General features: G+C 56.7%; 2 protein-coding genes across 2 annotated transcripts in view; one reads left to right on the top strand and one right to left on the bottom strand.

The window, feature by feature from the left end:
* Window positions 1-17538, top strand: part of RNF123 (ring finger protein 123) — a gene marked incomplete at both ends in the record, with an annotated part of 96460 nt that extends 78922 nt beyond the window's left edge. The window contains 5 exons of the mRNA XM_073645310.1: window positions 5689-5764; window positions 5840-5924; window positions 9799-9935; window positions 16193-16287; window positions 17518-17538. Of these exons, the coding sequence (XP_073501411.1) occupies window positions 5689-5764; window positions 5840-5924; window positions 9799-9935; window positions 16193-16287; window positions 17518-17538 (414 nt within the window). The remainder of the gene's footprint in view (window positions 1-5688; window positions 5765-5839; window positions 5925-9798; window positions 9936-16192; window positions 16288-17517) is intronic.
* On the bottom strand, window positions 7350-9929 carry AMIGO3 (adhesion molecule with Ig like domain 3). The gene has a single exon (XM_073645208.1). It carries the CDS (start codon window positions 8944-8946, stop codon window positions 7486-7488), a length of 1461 nt encoding a protein of 486 aa, XP_073501309.1. The 5' UTR covers window positions 8947-9929; the 3' UTR covers window positions 7350-7485.

Here is a 17538-nt window from a genome sequence, read left to right as displayed (position 1 = left end):
TTGGACTATCCATGGCCCCAAGGGTCTTTACAAAAATAGTGGTGGGAATGTCAGCGCACGTAAGGGAAGCAGACGTGATTTTCATCCTGTACCTGGACGACTACTCGTGGTAGGAAAGTCGGAGTCCGAGTGCAATCTGGCAGTAACCCCGGATCTCAAGAATCTTAGGGTGACTAATAAACTTAAAAAAAGTCCCGGCTAGAGCCAAGACAAAAACAAACCTTCTTGGGAATCTGGGTGATATCAAAGGATACTCAACTATCATGAACATGGTGGACAAACGAGACCCATCTATCTCAAGGGGTTCCCCATGATACTCACCACAGACGCAAGTCCCACGCAGAAGGAGGCATTCTGCAAGGGAGATAGTCACAAGACGTAATAGATGAGTCTTCCAACAGGAAAGAGTTAACAGCCTTATGAGAAATCCTGCCAGTTGTCAAAGATCGACGCCTAAGGGTATGTGCCCACAATGCAGATTTGAAGCAGAAATTTCCTGAGCGTTTTTGTCTCTCCTTGCCAGAAAAATCGCATGCATTTTTTTTTAAGCGTTTTTGAGCATTAACGAATAATTTTTGGAGCTATAAAGTTGGTGGGACATTACTTAAGCCCTTGGATTACCATAGAACTGGGGTGAGTGTATTGATTCAATTAAAAGAATGAGTCTGTTGTATTTCAAATAAAGTGTTTACACTGTGCATGTGTGTTTCTTTACTTTGTTTTCGTCATGAAAAGGTCTGATTGTCACCTGGTCATTACCAAACAAAAAAGCTGAGTGTCAGCTAGTCCCATTCACCCAATCTTCATTAGCATTTCTATTCACGTAATTTATGCGGCAGCTGTGAGCTGCTATTTTTAGCCTAGGAAGGTGCCACTAGGCAAACATTTCCCTGGCCATAATTAACATCTCACAGCTGGTTCGTTAGCCGCTACATCCCCCCGATCAGCACTCAGCAGCACTTTGGACACAACGTATTTTTGTTGCATCCAAAACGCGGAGTTATAATTCCGCACTTTTGTTGTTGGTACATGTGAATCCACTGCATATAATGACCCGTCAATCAGTCTAAATCTGCAGCGGAGACTAGCGTGTCCACTACAGAATTTGACATGCTGCGGGTGAGTTTGGGTACGTGGCCACGATCAGGAGCCGCTGCAGGTTTGACGCTGCGTATTTATGCAGCGTCAAACCTGCAGCATCCGGATGTTACAGCGTCGTGGATGGGATCTCTAGAAATCCCATGTCCACTATACGTGCATCAGAAGCGGCGAATCACCCATGGACACTGACATGCGGTGCGTCTTTCCGGACCGCAGCATGTCAAATTCTCTTCGGAGTCGCTAGTCTCCACAACAGAAATTTGACCACTAGAAAGTATTGAATGCGGTAAATCTGCATGGTTCACTGAACACATCTGGATTTACTTGCGTTCAATAGCACGCAGCGTTTTGGACGCAGCAAAAATTTGCGTCCAAAGCGCTGCTACGTCTGAATTATGGGCACAAAGCCTAAAATGAAAATTTGATGTGGGCTCCTGCGTCATTTTTATAACCAGCAGAGGGAAAGCCGACCGCTGGGGGCTGATATTAGTAGCCGGGGAAGGGGCCATTAGCCAACAATGTTCCCTGGCTATTAATATCAGCCCACAGCTGTTTGTTTAGCCTTTACTGGCTAGATTACAGGGGGACCCCAGATTGACATGGTGTCCCCCTATAAAATCGAGCCAGCAAAGGCTAAACTAGACAGCTGCGGGCTGATATTAATAGCCAGCGAAGGGGCCATGGATACTAGCCCCCTCCGCGGCTATTAATATCACCCCTCAGCAGTCCCAGAAATGGCGCATCCATAAGATGCGCCAAATCCAGCGCTTAGCCTTCGCTCTTCTACGCTGCCCTATAGTGGTGTCGAGTGGGGTAATGGGGTTAGGGTTCACGTCAGCCTTGTATTGGCGGCTGACGTGAAGCCCAGGTTAGTAATGGAGGGTGTCTATAAGAAGCCCCCATTACTAACCGCATAGTAAAATGGTCGGCGCATTTTCGATAAAAGACACGGCCAGAATAAAGTATTTTAATGACAGTTCTACAATTTATTTTACTACCCGCCTCCGCAAAGCCCTCGATCTGCTGAAAAAAACGTGAAAAACACAAACAACAATATTCCTCACCAGTCAATGACATAATCCACGATCATGACTGTCCCACGACGATCCGGATCATTTCTACAGCAGTGACATCAGCAATCACGTGACCATCAGCTGATTGCTGCCGGTACTGATCACCTCATGGTCACGAAACCGTCAGGTGATCGCTGACATCACCGATCAGCTGATGGTCGCGTGACCATCAGGTGATCAGTGACGTCACTGCAGGTCCTGTAAGTACACAGCGACGGGACAGCATCGCCCAGGAGGACACCGGGGGCTGCCCGGAGAGGTGAGTATGAAGGTTTATTTTTAATTTTTACTTTTTTTTATTCTTTTTTACACTGCCGCTGGCACGCGGGCTGGGAGAAGCAGTCCGCTGCTTCCCCCATCCATCCCCCCCCCATCCATTTCTGGGGGGGGTTCCAAAAATATACCTATTTGCGAAGAAATTGAACAGGAAAGTTCAAAAATTCTTCACAATAAATCCAAAAGACCTCAGTTGGGGGTAGACGCCCTTCTCAACGAATGGCCAGGAGATCTACTCTATAACTGATTCCAGCAGTTCTCAGGAAGGTACGTACAGAGGGGGCCGAAATGCTTCTAGTGGTACCCTTGTGGCCCAGAAGGTTGCGGTTCTCTAGCTACGTCGCCTATCAGTAGCATCTCCGTGAGTATTTCCAAAAATTCCAGACCTCCTATCCCAGGGTCCCATACATCACCCTGACATAAGGAAGCTTCATCTAACAGCTCGGCGCTAGAGCGGCAGCTATTGACAGCTAAGGGGTGTTCGGAAAATGTAATATCCACGCTTATTTAATCGAGGAAGAAAACTACATCGATCATATATTACAGGATATGGAGGAAATTCCTGGATTTTTCAGGAATAAATCCTTTAAAAAAACATGGAGTCCCAATATGTCGGAATTCTGGAATTCCTACAAAAGGGGTGAGAAATGGGGCTATAAAGGACCACACTTAAGGTTCACTCGGTGGCCTTGGGAGCCCTCTTTGGGTCGCGGTCCACCCTGATAGTCAAATTTTTTTAGAGCAGTCAGTCGCTCGGAGTCTGTTCCACAACTGAGAGCAGCTGTTTGGTCCTTTAGGCTATTATACTCACCTTCTGATGGCCCACGGTCTCCTCTGTGGTGCGCCCGGTCTCTTGTACGGCTTTAGGCTATTATACTCACCTTCTGATGGCCGCGGTCTCCTCTGTGGTGCGTCCAGTCTCTTGTACGGCTTTAGGCTATTATACTCACCTTCTGATGGTCCCCGGTCTCCTCTGTGGTGCGCCCGGTCTCTTGTACGGCTTTAGGCTATTATACTCACCTTCTGATGGCTCGCGGTCTCCTCTGTGGTGCGCCCTGTCTCTTGTACGGCTTTAGGCTATTATACTCACCTTCTGATGGCCCGCGGTCTCCTCTGTGGTGCGCCCGGTCTCTTGTACGGCTTTAGGCTATTATACTCACTTTCTGATGGCCCGCGGTCTCCTCTGTGGTGCGCCCGGTCTCTTGTAGGGCTTTAGGCTATTATACTCACCTTCTGATGGCCGCGGTCTCCTCTGTGGTGCGTCCAGTCTCTTGTACGGCTTTAGGCTATTATACTCACCTTCTGATGGCCGCGGTCTCCTCTGTGGTGCGCCCGGTCTCTTGTACGGCTTTAGGCTATTATACTCGCCTTCTGATGGCCGCGGTCTCCTCTGTGGTGCACCCAGTCTCTTGTACGGCTTTAGGCTATTATACTCACCTTCTGATGGTCCCCGGTCTCCTCTGTGGTGCGCCCGGTCTCTTGTACGGCTTTAGGCTATTATACTCACCTTCTGATGGTCCCCGGTCTCCTCTGTGGTGCGCCCGGTCTCTTGTACGGCTTTAGGCTATTATACTCACCTTCTGATGGCCGCGGTCTCCTCTGTGGTGCGCCCGGTCTCTTGTATGGCTCGCGGTGGTGTAAAAGAACCTTCAAGTCAAGCAGGGAATTCAGGAAATTCAGGAAATCTACCTCCCTGTTTATTCTCTTCCAGGGTCCCAGGAAGGGCCGGGCCGCGTCCAAAGGATCCATAGCGAGATGGGTCAGGACCGGGATTTGCCCTGGCCTACACTTCGGGGGGGGGGGGTTCTCCCCTCCTGATAACATTAAGGCACACTCCACAAGGGTGGTCTCTACTTCCTGGACGGAAAGGGCAAATGCTTCCCTGGAGCAGATCTGTAGGGCTGCCACGTGGTCTTCACCCTCCACTTTTTTTCAAGCACTACAGGGTGGATCTGGGTGTTGGGGATTTGTCTTTCGGAAGGAAAGTCCTACAAGCGGTGGTCCCTCCCTAGGGGGATTCATTTGCAATCTCTCCTATGGTGCTGTCATGGGGATTGGGAAAAATGATGATTACTTACCGGTTATCGGATTTTCCATAACCCACGACAGCACCCTGACTTATTCCCTCCTTCTCACCCCTTTAGGGTGGAGGATGCACGTGTGAATCACAGGGTGTCGCAAAAAAAAAAAGAGAGAGCATGCATGTGTGATGTAAATACAAATATATATTTATACCTTCTCGTCTGGGCTCCGCACTAAATTCATAATGTTGGAGATTCCATGTATGTGAATACTGTCTAAACTAACCAAACGGGGTTCCCCTGATGCCGGGCTAACCACTGAGGCATGGCAGACGGCTCCGCCTGTTAAACCTGTAGGGTTTCCTGTTCTTGGGGCGGATCCTCTCTCCTCTGGTGCTGTCGTGGGTTCTGGAAAATCCTATTACCGGTAAGTAACCATCATTTTTGTTATCATTCATATTCTCGGAAACAAGGCCAAGAAAGGAAAAATTCTGCCGGGTTGTGTAAACTGTAGAGATCGCAGTCACCACAGCGTGCTGCGGCTGACAACAGCGAGTAATAGATCGTAGTAACCACAGCGTCACTACAGCCGATTATACCCACATGTAAGGATCTGTTTACATAGGACTGCTCGACCTGTTAACCCTAGTGTGAAGATCTATTTACATAGGACTGCTCGGCCCATTAACCCCTGGTGTAAGGATCTGTTTACATAGGACTACTCGAGTCTCTAACCCCCAGTGTAAGGATCTATTTGCATAGGACTGCTCGGCCCATTAACTCCTGGTGTAAGGATTTGTTTACATAGCACTGCTTGGCCCGCTAACCCCGGTGTAAGAATATATTTACATAGGACTGCTCGGCCCGCTAACCCTTGGTATAATGATCTTTTTACATAGGACTGCTAGGCCCGTTAACCCCCAGTGTAAGGATGTTTACATAGGACTACTCGACCCGCTAACCCCCAGTGTAAGGATCTATTTGCATAGGACTGCTCAGCCCATTAACTCCTGGTGTAAGGATCTGTTTACATAGGACTGCTCGGCCCGTAAACCCCCCGATGTAAGGATCTGTTTACATAGGACTGCTCGGCCCGTTAACCCCCGATGTAAGGATCTGTTTACATAGGACTGCTCGGCCCGTTAACCCCCGATGTAAGGATCTGTTTACATAGGACTGCTCGGCCTCAGTTTTTTGGGGTTTTCCCATTTTTGCAGCTTCTGAATCAGGTCTTGAACCGAGTGACGGCCGAGAGGAACCTGTTTGACAGGGTGGTCACCCTTCGATTACCAGGTGAGGGAAGACCTCAGCCCCGAGCCCCCATTAACCCCGCACTCCCCGCTAAAGCCCTGTCCTCCCCTCCCCCAGGTCTGGAGAGCGTGGACCATTACCCGATTCTGGTGGCGGTGACCGGTATTCTCGTACGTCTGTTGGTCGATGGTGAACCCCAAGGGTGAGTCCGGACACGCGACCGGGGTGTAATTGAGGGTCATATCTGTGTAGTGACGGACGGGCGGCAGCCTGCACTGTCAGGTGCGGCTGCTCAGATCGTCTGCAGCCTCCACCGTCAGCTGCCGCTGCTCGGATCGTCTGCAGCCCCCGGCGGCCTCATTACCTGCAGTGTGATGACTGCTCCACTGTAACTGGAGGTGGAGGCCGCAGAATGTGATGTTCCCGGGGTCTGTATTCAGTGATTCTCGCTGCTCTTCAGTGCATGCTGGGAGCTGCTGGTGGCTCCTGGATGGCGGCTGCGGACCCCCGGGATCTCGCCTGATGTACAAAACACTCCAGCACTTAGCTAGGATGACGAACGCAGGGAGACCGCCGAACCTCCACCCCCCGGACCACCGCCGGGGACAGGGGTCGAATATCACCGGGAGGAGCACCTAACCCTCCACCACGGGCTGAATATCACAGCGGTGACATCACATCAGCTGAGCAGTGACCTCCCATCGGGGGGGGGGGCTGGTGACCTCCCATCGCCGGGGCTGGTGACCTCCCATCGGGGGGGGGGGGGGGGGCTGGTGACCTCCCATCGCCGGGGCTGGTGACCTTCCATCGGGGGGGGGGGGGCTGGTGACCTCCCATCGCCGGGGCTGGTGACCTCCCATCGCCGGGGCTGGTGACCTCCCATCGCGGGGGCTGGTGACCTCCCATCGCGGGGGCTGGTGACCTCCCATCGCGGGGGCTGGTGACCTCCCATCGGGGGGGAAGCTGGTGACCTCCCATCGGGGGGGGGGGCTGGTGACCTCCCATCGCGGGGGCTGGTGACCTCCCATCGCGGGGGCTGGTGACCTCCCATCGCGGGGGCTGGTGACCTCCCATCGCGGGGGCTGGTGACCTCCCATCGGGGGGGAAGCTGGTGACCTCCCATCGGGGGGGAAGCTGGCGACCTCCCATCGGGGGGGAAGCTGGCGACCTCCCATCGCCGGAGCTGGTGACCTCCCATCGCGGGGGCTGGCGACCTCCCATCGCGGGGGCTGGCGACCTCCCATCGCGGGGGCTGGCGACCTCCCATCGCGGGGGCTGGCGACCTCCCATCGCCGGAGCTGGTGACCTCCCATCGCGGGGGCTGGCGACCTCCCATCGCGGGGGCTGGCGACCTCCCATCGCGGGGGCTGGCGACCTCCCATCGCGGGGGCTGGCGACCTCCCATCGCGGGGGCTGGCGACCTCCCATCGCCGGAGCTGGTGACCTCCCATCGCCGGAGCTGGTGACCTCCCATCGCGGGGGCTGGCGACCTCCCATCGCGGGGGCTGGCGACCTCCCATCGCGGGGGCTGGTGACCTCCCATCGCCGGGGCTGGTGACGTCAACAGCGCACACATGAATCTAGAGACGTCTCTGGTGAAAGACTGAGAAACCTTTTATTAGTATGAAGAGTTGAAGATGGCGGCTTCCCGGGGTCCCGACCGTCAGTGTCCTCCGGTACATTGCTGGGATGGATCTCGGCTTGTCCCATGAGACATGCGGGACGTTGCAGAGTGGGGGGGGTCCCACGGACCCCCGCAGCCTTTATGTCTGCACGATCAGACAGTCTGAGAAGACGGAGCTGGCCGAGTCCGAGTCTGACCGCAGCTGCAGGACCTTTGGGTTCTTCTCAGGTCTTCCTTCTTTGATTGGCTCCAAGAAGACGACATGGCGGCTGGCTCCCACCTTGCGGCTGTTGGGCCCCTCACACACTGGAGGAGTGCCACAGAGTATGGAGGATTGAGCGCTGCTTTCCTGCGGGGGGCTGGGGGTCTGCGAGGGCTTCGAGCAGCAGCGGAAACATCGGCATGGAGTCATGTAGAGGTAAATGAAGACCAGGACCAGGCTGACCACACAGCCCAGGAGGGTGGTGAGGCCCGTGTTGAAGGCCTCCACCTCGTGCTTGGGGTAATGGACGGTCACATTCACCTCATGCGTGGCGTTGTAGCTGAGCCGCCTGTTGAATGCAATGCACAGATACACCCCGGAGTGCCAGGGCTGCGCCCGCTGGATCTCTAGGCTGCCGTTGGGGTGGATCCTAAAACTCTGGTTACTGGTTCCGGGAGGGAGGATGAAGTCGTAGGCGGGCGAGATCCACAGGTAGGTGCTGTTCTCCTGGGGCAGGCTGGTATTGCAGGTCACCAGGAGCCTCCGCCCCACCAGGACCTTCAGTCCAGGCTCTGCAAGTTCTTGCCCAAGTCCTGTGGAGCAATTGTCAAGTCCTTTCTGGGCCTCCAGGATCTGGACCACGGCCCGAGGATTCCCCAGGTACAGGCAGGTGTGCTCCCGGGAGAAATGGAGGACGGACAGGAATCCGCGCTGCCTCCAGTGGGAGACGAGGGCGTGGAGGGCGCAGCTGCAGGTCAGCGGGTTGTTGTGCAGGTACAGGCCGTTCTTGATGAAGGCGGGAAGGGCGGACATCTCCTCCAGGGGCAGCTCGGGGAACCTGTTGGAGGACAGGTCCAGGGTGCGTAGGTTGGGCAGCGTCAGGTTGTGGACGGAGCTGAAGGAGAAGCTGCTCAGGTGGTTCCAGCTCAGGTAGATCTTCTGGATGTTGTGGAGTCTGGAGAACGCCGCCTCCTCCACCCGCGCGATGTGGTTGTTGTAGAGCAGCAGCTCCTCCAGGCTCGGCAGCAGGTGGAAGGCCGCCCCCGCGATGCTCTGCAGCTTGTTGGAGGAGAGGTCCAGGTGCCGCAGGCCGGAGGCGTTGTGCAGGGATCCCACCGGCAGCCGTTTCAGCTCATTGTGATTGAGACGTAAAATGAGGATATCGGGGACCCCCGACAGCCAGTTACTGGGCAGAAAGCTGAGGCTGTTGTGACTCAAGTCCACAGTGACCGACCAGGGCGGCAGCTTGTCAGGAACCTGGGTCAGAGCCGACCGGCTGCAGCTCAGGAGGTCCGAGGCGCAGATGCAGCCGGAGGGGCAGCCGGCAGCCGAGGGGCCTCGGAGTAGCAGAGTCGCCAGGATCAGAGTCCATCCCCGCGGGCCGCCCTCCGTTACCATGGTGTCCGGTTACCTGGTTGTGGCCAGCAGGGACGGTCAGCTCTGTGCTGGAGGGGCCGCGGCTGCGCCCGTGGTCATGTCTCGGGCAAGGAGACGTCTCCGGGGTCAGAAGCTCCTCAGATTCCCACGGAGGAGATGAAGTTGTCGGCGGCGGCCGCCGGAGCTGAGGACTTTGTGGAGAGTTGTGATGCTGCCGGCAGCTCTCGTGTCTCTGCCGCCCTCGCTGCCGCTCATTGGCTGCGTCTCTGCTGCCCGGGGGGAGTCTCTGCCCGAGCGCGGCTCTTAATGGCTACTTCAACTCTTCCAGGGCCCATCGAGGGAATGGAGCCGGCTGTGGACAGCAGCCTCCTGTCCTGGGACATTTGCCCGGTAGTAATAAAGATTATTAGTCCGAACCGCCATGGCCGCTGCGATCTGCTTCTCTGGGATCCGGCAGAAGCTCGTAATGCAGAGGAAAACTGATCTATGGGGGTGAACATCGAGAGCTGTAGCACGCGAGGGGTTCATGAGGAGGCGGTGGCATATAATAGGTTAAAGCCGCCCCGGGGCTGCAGCATACGAGGGGTTAAGGCGCTGTAATGTGAGTGGCGGTCTCTACAGATAATGGACTGATCGGAGCAGCGCTCCCCAGGGCTCCATCCTCTTCACTTCTGCTGCCGGAGAGAGACCCAGAGCCGGAAACCTGATCCCATCTGGGCTCCTCATGGCTCCTCCGGCTCCTCGCGGCTCACCACCCCCTCCCCCCTGTAATTTCTGCATCCCCTCCTTGCAGCATGCGACCCTGCTCCATCCTGGAAGTACTGCTACTCCCATCCTCCTCATTCTGATCTCACCATCATCTCTCTCCTCTAGGATCCAGCGAGCGACAACAGTCTTACTGGCCGATCCCTGCTTCCAGCTGCGCTCGCTCCACTACCTGCTGGGACAGAGCGAGGGCAGCGCACCGCCGCCGCCGCCGGCTGACAAGAAGCATTTCTCGCTGCAGGCCTGTACGTAACTGGCTGCCATATTGTCCAGAGCTGCGCCCCCCCCAGGCTGGAAGGTCGGGGTGCAGGTCAGGTATCCAAGAAACCCGGGGACCGAGAAGTGACACCAGAGTGATCGGCGGGACAATGATCATAGTGCAGAACATGGAGGGGCAGCTCCTCTACCGTTATGGACGGGTGGAAGGGTCAGGAGAAGTGTGGGGGGTCCGGGAGAGACTGGGGTGAAACAATTATATTATCTACACGGGGGTGGATGTAGGGGTGGGGAGTATTATCTACACGGGGGTGGATGTAGGGGTGCAGAGTATTATCTACATGGGGGGGATGTAGGGGTGCGGAGTATTATCTACACGGGGTGGATGTAGGGGTGTGGAGTATTATCTACACGGGGAGGGGGATGTAGGGGTGGGGAGTATTATCTACACGGGGGTGGATGTAGGGGTGCGGAGTATTATCTACACTGGGGGGATGTAGGGGTGCGGAGTATTATCTACACGGGGGTGGATGTAGGGGTGCGGAGTATTATCTACACGGGGGGGATGTAGGGGTGCGGAGTATTATCTACACGGGGTGGATGTAGGGGTGCGGAGTATTATCTACATGGGGGGGATGTAGGGGTGCGGAGTATTATCTACACGGGGGGGATGTAGGGGTGCGGAGTATTATCTACACGGGGGGGCGGGATGTAGAGGTGGGGAGTATTATCTACATGGGGGGGATGTAGGGGTGCGGAGTATTATCTACACGGGGAGGGGGATATAGGGGTGGGGAGTATTATCTACACGGGGGTGGATGTAGGGGTGCGGAGTATTATCTACACGGGGGGGATGTAGGGGTGCGGAGTATTATCTACATGGGGGTGGATGTAGGGGTGCGGAGTATTATCTACACGGGGGGGATGTAGGGGTGCGGAGTATTATCTACATGGGGGGGATGTAGGGGTGCGGAGTATTATCTACACGGGGGGGATGTAGGGGTGCGGAGTATTATCTACATGGGGATGTAGGGGTGCGGAGTATTATCTACACGGGGGTGGATGTAGGGGTGCGGAGTATTATCTACACGGGGGGGCGGGGAGTATTATCTACATGGGGGGGATGTAGGGGTGCGGAGTATTATCTACACGGGGGGGATGTAGGGGTGCGGAGTATTATCTACACGGGGTGGATGTAGGGGTGCGGAGTATTATCTACATGGGGGGGATGTAGGGGTGCGGAGTATTATCTACACGGGGGGGATGTAGGGGTGCGGAGTATTATCTACACGGGGGGGCGGGATGTAGAGGTGGGGAGTATTATCTACATGGGGGGGATGTAGGGGTGCGGAGTATTATCTACACGGGGAGGGGGATATAGGGGTGGGGAGTATTATCTACACGGGGGTGGATGTAGGGGTGCAGAGTATTATCTACACGGGGGGGATGTAGGGGTGCGGAGTATTATCTACACGGGGGTGGATGTAGGAGTGGGGAGTATTATCTACACGGGGGGGCGGGATGTAGGGGTGCGGAGTATTATCTACACGGGGGGGATGTAGGGGTGGGGAGTATTATCTACATGGGGGGATGTAGGGGTGCGGAGTATTATCTACACGGGGGGGATGTAGGGGTGCAGAGTATTATCTACACGGGGGGGATGTAGGGGTGGGGAGTATTATCTACACGGGGGTGGATGTACGGGTGGGGAGTATTATCTACATGGAGGATGTAGGGGTGGGGAGTATTATCTACACGGGGGGGGCGGGATGTAGAGGTGGGGAGTATTATCTACACGGGGAGGGGGATTTAGGGGTGCGGAGTATTATCTACACGGGGGTGGATGTAGGGGTGCGGAGTATTATCTACATGGGGGGGATGTAGGGGTGCGGAGTATTATCTACACGGGGGGTGGATGTAGGGGTGCGAAGTATTATCTACATGGGGGGGATGTAGGGGTGGGGAGTATTATCTACACGGGGGTGGATGTAGGGGTGCGGAGTATTATCTACACGGGGGGATGTAGGGGTGCGGAGTATTATCTACATGGGGATGTAGGGGTGCGGAGTATTATCTACACGGGGGTGGATGTAGGGGTGCGGAGTATTATCTACACGGGGGGGCGGGATGTAGGGGTGGGGAGTATTATCTACATGGGGGGGATGTAGGGGTGCGGAGTATTATCTACACGGGGGGGATGTAGGGGTGCGGAGTATTATCTACATGGAGGATGTAGGGGTGGGGAGTATTATCTACACGGGGGGGCGGGATGTAGGGGTGGGGAGTATTATCTACATGGGGGGATGTAGGGGTGCGGAGTATTATCTACACGGGGGGATGTAGGGGTGCGGAGTATTATCTACATGGAGGATGTAGGGGTGGGGAGTATTATCTACACGGGGGGGCGGGATGTAGAGGTGGGGAGTATTATCTACACGGGGGGATGTAGAGGTGGGGAGTATTATCTACACGGGGGGATGTAGGGGTGGGGAGTATTATCTACATGGAGGATGTAGGGGTGGGGAGTATTATCTACACGGGGGGGATGTAGAGGTGGGGAGTATTATCTACACGGGGGGGATGTAGAGGTGGGGAGTATTATCTACACGGGGGGGATGTAGGGGTGGGGAGTATTATCTACACGGGGGGTATGTAGGGTGGGGAGTATTATCTACCCGGGGGGATGTAGGGGTGGGGAGTATTATCTACACGGGGGGCGGGATGTAGAGGTGGGGAGTATTATCTACACGGGGGGGATGTAGGGGTGCGGAGTATTATCTACACGGGGGGGGATGTAGGGGTGGGGAGTATTATCTACATGGAGGATGTAGGGGTGGGGAGTATTATCTACACGGGGGGGCGGGATGTAGAGGTGGGGAGTATTATCTACACGGGGGGGATGTAGAGGTGGGGAGTATTATCTACACGGGGGGGATGTAGGGGTGGGGAGTATTATCTACATGGAGGATGTAGGGGTGGGGAGTATTATCTACACGGGGGGGATGTAGAGGTGGGGAGTATTATCTACACGGGGGGGATGTAGAGGTGGGGAGTATTATCTACACGGGGGGGATGTAGGGGTGGGGAGTATTATCTACACGGGGGGTATGTAGGGGTGGGGAGTATTATCTACCCGGGGGGATGTAGGGGTGGGGAGTATTATCTACACGGGGGGCGGGATGTAGAGGTGGGGAGTATTATCTACACGGGGGGGATGTAGGGGTGCGGAGTATTATCTACACGGGGGGGGGATGTAGGGGTGGGGAGTATTATCTACATGGAGGATGTAGAGGTGGGGAGTATTATCTACACGGGGGGGATGTAGGGGTGCGGAGTATTATCTACACGGGGGGGATGTAGGGGTGCGGAGTATTATCTACACGGGGGGGATGTAGGGGTGGGGAGTATTATCTACACGGGGGGGCGGGATGTAGGGGTGGGGAGTATTATCTACACGGGGGGGGCGGGATGTAGGGGTGGGGAGTATTATCTACACGGGGGGGGCGGGATGTAGGGGTGCGGAGTATTATCTACACGGGGGGGCGGGATGTAGGGGTGGGGAGTATTATCTACACGGGGGGGCGGGATGTAGGGGTGGGGGAGTATTATCTACACGGGGAGGGGGATGTAGGGGTGGGGGAGTATTATCTACACGGGAGGGGGATGTAGGGGTGGGGAGTATTATCTACACGGGGGGGATGTAGGGGTGGGGAGTATTATCTACACGGGGGGTATGTAGGGGTGGGGAGTATTATCTACCCGGGGGGGATGTAGGGGTGGGGAGTATTATCTACACGGGGGGCGGGATGTAGAGGTGGGGAGTATTATCTACACGGGGGGATGTAGGGGTGCGGAGTATTATCTACACGGGGGGGGGATGTAGGGGTGGGGAGTATTATCTACATGGAGGATGTAGGGGTGGGGAGTATTATCTACACGGGGGGGCGGGATGTAGAGGTGGGAGTATTATCTACACGGGGGGGATGTAGGGGTGCGGAGTATTATCTACACGGGGGGGATGTAGGGTGCGGAGTATTATCTACACGGGGGGGATGTAGGGGTGGGGAGTATTATCTACACGGGGGGGCGGGATGTAGGGGTGGGGAGTATTATCTACACGGGGGGGCGGGATGTAGGGGTGCGGAGTATTATCTACACGGGGGGGCGGGATGTAGGGGTGGGGAGTATTATCTACACGGGGGGGCGGGATGTAGGGGTGGGGGAGTATTATCTACACGGGGAGGGGGATGTAGGGGTGGGGGAGTATTATCTACACGGGGAGGGGGATGTAGGGGTGGGGAGTATTATCTACACGGGGGGGATGTAGGGGTGGGGAGTATTATCTACACGGGGGGTATGTAGGGGTGGGGAGTATTATCTACCCGGGGGGGATGTAGGGGTGGGGAGTATTATCTACACGGGGGGCGGGATGTAGAGGTGGGGAGTATTATCTACACGGGGGGGATGTAGGGGTGCGGAGTATTATCTACACGGGGGGGGGATGTAGGGGTGGGGAGTATTATCTACATGGAGGATGTAGGGGTGGGGAGTATTATCTACACGGGGGGGCGGGATGTAGAGGTGGGGAGTATTATCTACACGGGGGGGATGTAGGGGTGCGGAGTATTATCTACACGGGGGGGATGTAGGGGTGCGGAGTATTATCTACACGGGGGGGATGTAGGGGTGGGGAGTATTATCTACACGGGGGGGCGGGATGTAGGGGTGGGGAGTATTATCTACACGGGGGGGGCGGGATGTAGGGGTGGGGAGTATTATCTACACGGGGGGCGGGATGTAGGGGTGCGGAGTATTATCTACACGGGGGGGCGGGATGTAGGGGTGGGGAGTATTATCTACACGGGGGGGCGGGATGTAGGGGTGGGGGAGTATTATCTACACGGGGAGGGGGATGTAGGGGTGGGGGAGTATTATCTACACGGGGAGGGGGATGTAGGGGTGGGGAGTATTATCTACACGGGGGGATGTAGGGTGGGGGAGTATTATCTACACGGGGAGGGGGATGTAGGGGTGGGGAGTATTATCTACACGGGGGGGATGTAGGGGTGGGGAGTATTATCTACACGGGGGTGGATGTAGGGGTGGGGAGTATTATCTACACGGGGGGGATGTAGGGGTGGGGAGTATTATCTACACGGGGGGCGGGATGTAGAGGTGGGGAGTATTATCTACACGGGGGGGATGTAGGGGTGCGGAGTATTATCTACACGGGGGGGATGTAGGGGTGGGGAGTATTATCTACATGGAGGATGTAGGGGTGGGGAGTATTATCTACACGGGGGGGCGGGATGTAGAGGTGGGGAGTATTATCTACACGGGGGGGATGTAGGGGTGCGGAGTATTATCTACACGGGGGGGATGTAGGGGTGCGGAGTATTATCTACACGGGGGGGATGTAGGGGTGGGGAGTATTATCTACACGGGGGGCGGGATGTAGGGGTGGGGAGTATTATCTACACGGGGGGGGCGGGATGTAGGGGTGGGGAGTATTATCTACACGGGGGGGGCGGGATGTAGGGGTGCGGAGTATTATCTACACGGGGGGCGGGATGTAGGGGTGGGGAGTATTATCTACACGGGGGGGCGGGATGTAGGGGTGGGGGAGTATTATCTACACGGGGAGGGGGATGTAGGGGTGGGGGAGTATTATCTACACGGGGAGGGGGATGTAGGGGTGGGGAGTATTATCTACACGGGGGGATGTAGGGTGGGGGAGTATTATCTACACGGGGAGGGGGATGTAGGGGTGGGGAGTATTATCTACACGGGGGGGATGTAGGGTGGGGAGTATTATCTACACGGGGGTGGATGTAGGGGTGGGGAGTATTATCTACACGGGGGGAATGTACGGGTGGGGAGTATTATCTACACGGGGAGGATGTACGGGTGGGGAGTATTATCTACACGGGGGGAATGTACGGGTGGGGGGAGTATTATCTACACGGGGGGATGTAGGGGTGGGGAGTATTATCTACACGGGGGGGCGGGATGTAGGGGTGGGGAGTAATATCTACACGGGGAAGGGGTGCGGTGTACTATGTTGGGGGGGGTCTATGAATTTGTCCTCTGGTTTGGGGGGCACTTTCTCACTTCTCCGGGGAGGTTTTATTCGGGGGGAATGTTTCTAGAATAGTCTTTCTGGAGAGTAAATGACTCGCGGGTTTAGAGCAATCCCTAGATTTATTGGCAGCTGAGTGACACCCGAGACCCCCATAGGGTGGGGCCCCCGGTGCTGCTTCATTACCAGTCAACCCCTTTCTTGCAGACACTGATTACATTAATGCAGAAGAACTGGGGAAGGTGGAGAAGATGCTGAGCCTCCTGAACGAGGAGTCCAAGCAGGCGGCAGCGAGCTGTCAGGTCAGTAGCACGAGGCGCGCGGCTGGTGTTCGGGGCCCGATGCTCGCGGCTGGTGTTGGGGGCCCGATGCTCGCGGCTGGTGTTGGGGGCCCGATGCTCGCGGCTCGTGTTGGGGGCCCGATGCTCGCGGCTCGTGTTGGGGGCCCGATGCTCGCGGCTCGTGTTGGGGGCCCGATGCTCGCGGCTCGTGTTGGGGGCCCGATGCTCGCGGCTCGTGTTGGGGGCCCGATGCTCTCGGCTCGTGTTGGGGGCCGGATGCTCTCGGCTCGTGTTGGGGCCGGATGCTCGCGGCTCGTGTTCGGGGCCGGATGCTCGCGGAGATGCACTTCTGGTGTTGGGGGCCGGATGCTTGCGGCTGGTGTTGGGGGCCGGATGCTCTCGGCTCGTGTTGGGGGCCCGATGCTCGCGTCTCGTGTTGGGGGCCGGATGCTCTCGGCTCGTGTTGGGGGCCGGATGCTCGCGGCTCGTGTTGGGGGCCGGATGCTCGCGGCTCGTGTTGGGGGCCCGATGCTCGCGGCTCGTGTTGGGGGCCCGATGCTCGCGGCTCGTGTTGGGGGCCGGATGCTCTCGGCTCGTGTTGGGGGCCGGATGCTCGCGGAGATGCACTTCTGGTGTTGGGGGCCGGATGCTGGTGTTGGGGGCCAGATGCTCTCGGCTCGTGTTGGGGGCCCGATGCTCTCGGCTCGTGTTGGGGGCCCGATGCTCTCGGCTCGTGTTGGGGGCCCGATGCTCGCGGCTCGTGTTGGGGGCCGGATGCTCTCGGCTCGTGTTGGGGGCCGGATGCTCTCGGCTCGTGTTGGGGGCCGGATGCTCGCGGCTCGTGTTGGGGGCCCGATGCTCGCGGCTCGTGTTGGGGGCCCGATGCTCGCGGCTCGTGTTGGGGGCCGGATGCTCGCGGCTCGTGTTGGGGGCCCGATGCTCGCGGCTCGTGTTGGGGGCCCGATGCTCGCGGCTCGTGTTGGGGGCCCGATGCTCGCGGCTCGTGTTGGGGGCCCGATGCTCGCGGAGATGCGCTGACCTTTCTTGCTGATGGAGTGATCAGTTTACTGCAGATCGGCATAAAAATAGTTTTGTGTCCAGAATGTGATCCTCACAGGGGAGCGACCGCTGCATTATTAATGTGCATCTGCCTCGCTCTCCGCCTGCACCGCGGCCGGCTGCTCGGCACCATGTGCACCCACAGCTCAGGCGCCCGACGCGCACACCTACCTCTGCCTTCTTATGTTGCAGCCCACCAGCGAGGAGGACCTG

Source organism: Phyllobates terribilis, unplaced genomic scaffold, assembly GCF_046119375.1.
Source record: "Phyllobates terribilis strain yellow unplaced genomic scaffold, ASM4611937v1 Scaffold_8__6_contigs__length_399053987, whole genome shotgun sequence".
In the NCBI taxonomy this organism is placed as follows: domain Eukaryota; kingdom Metazoa; phylum Chordata; class Amphibia; order Anura; family Dendrobatidae; genus Phyllobates; species Phyllobates terribilis.
This window is presented reverse-complemented; position numbering and strand designations above follow the sequence as displayed.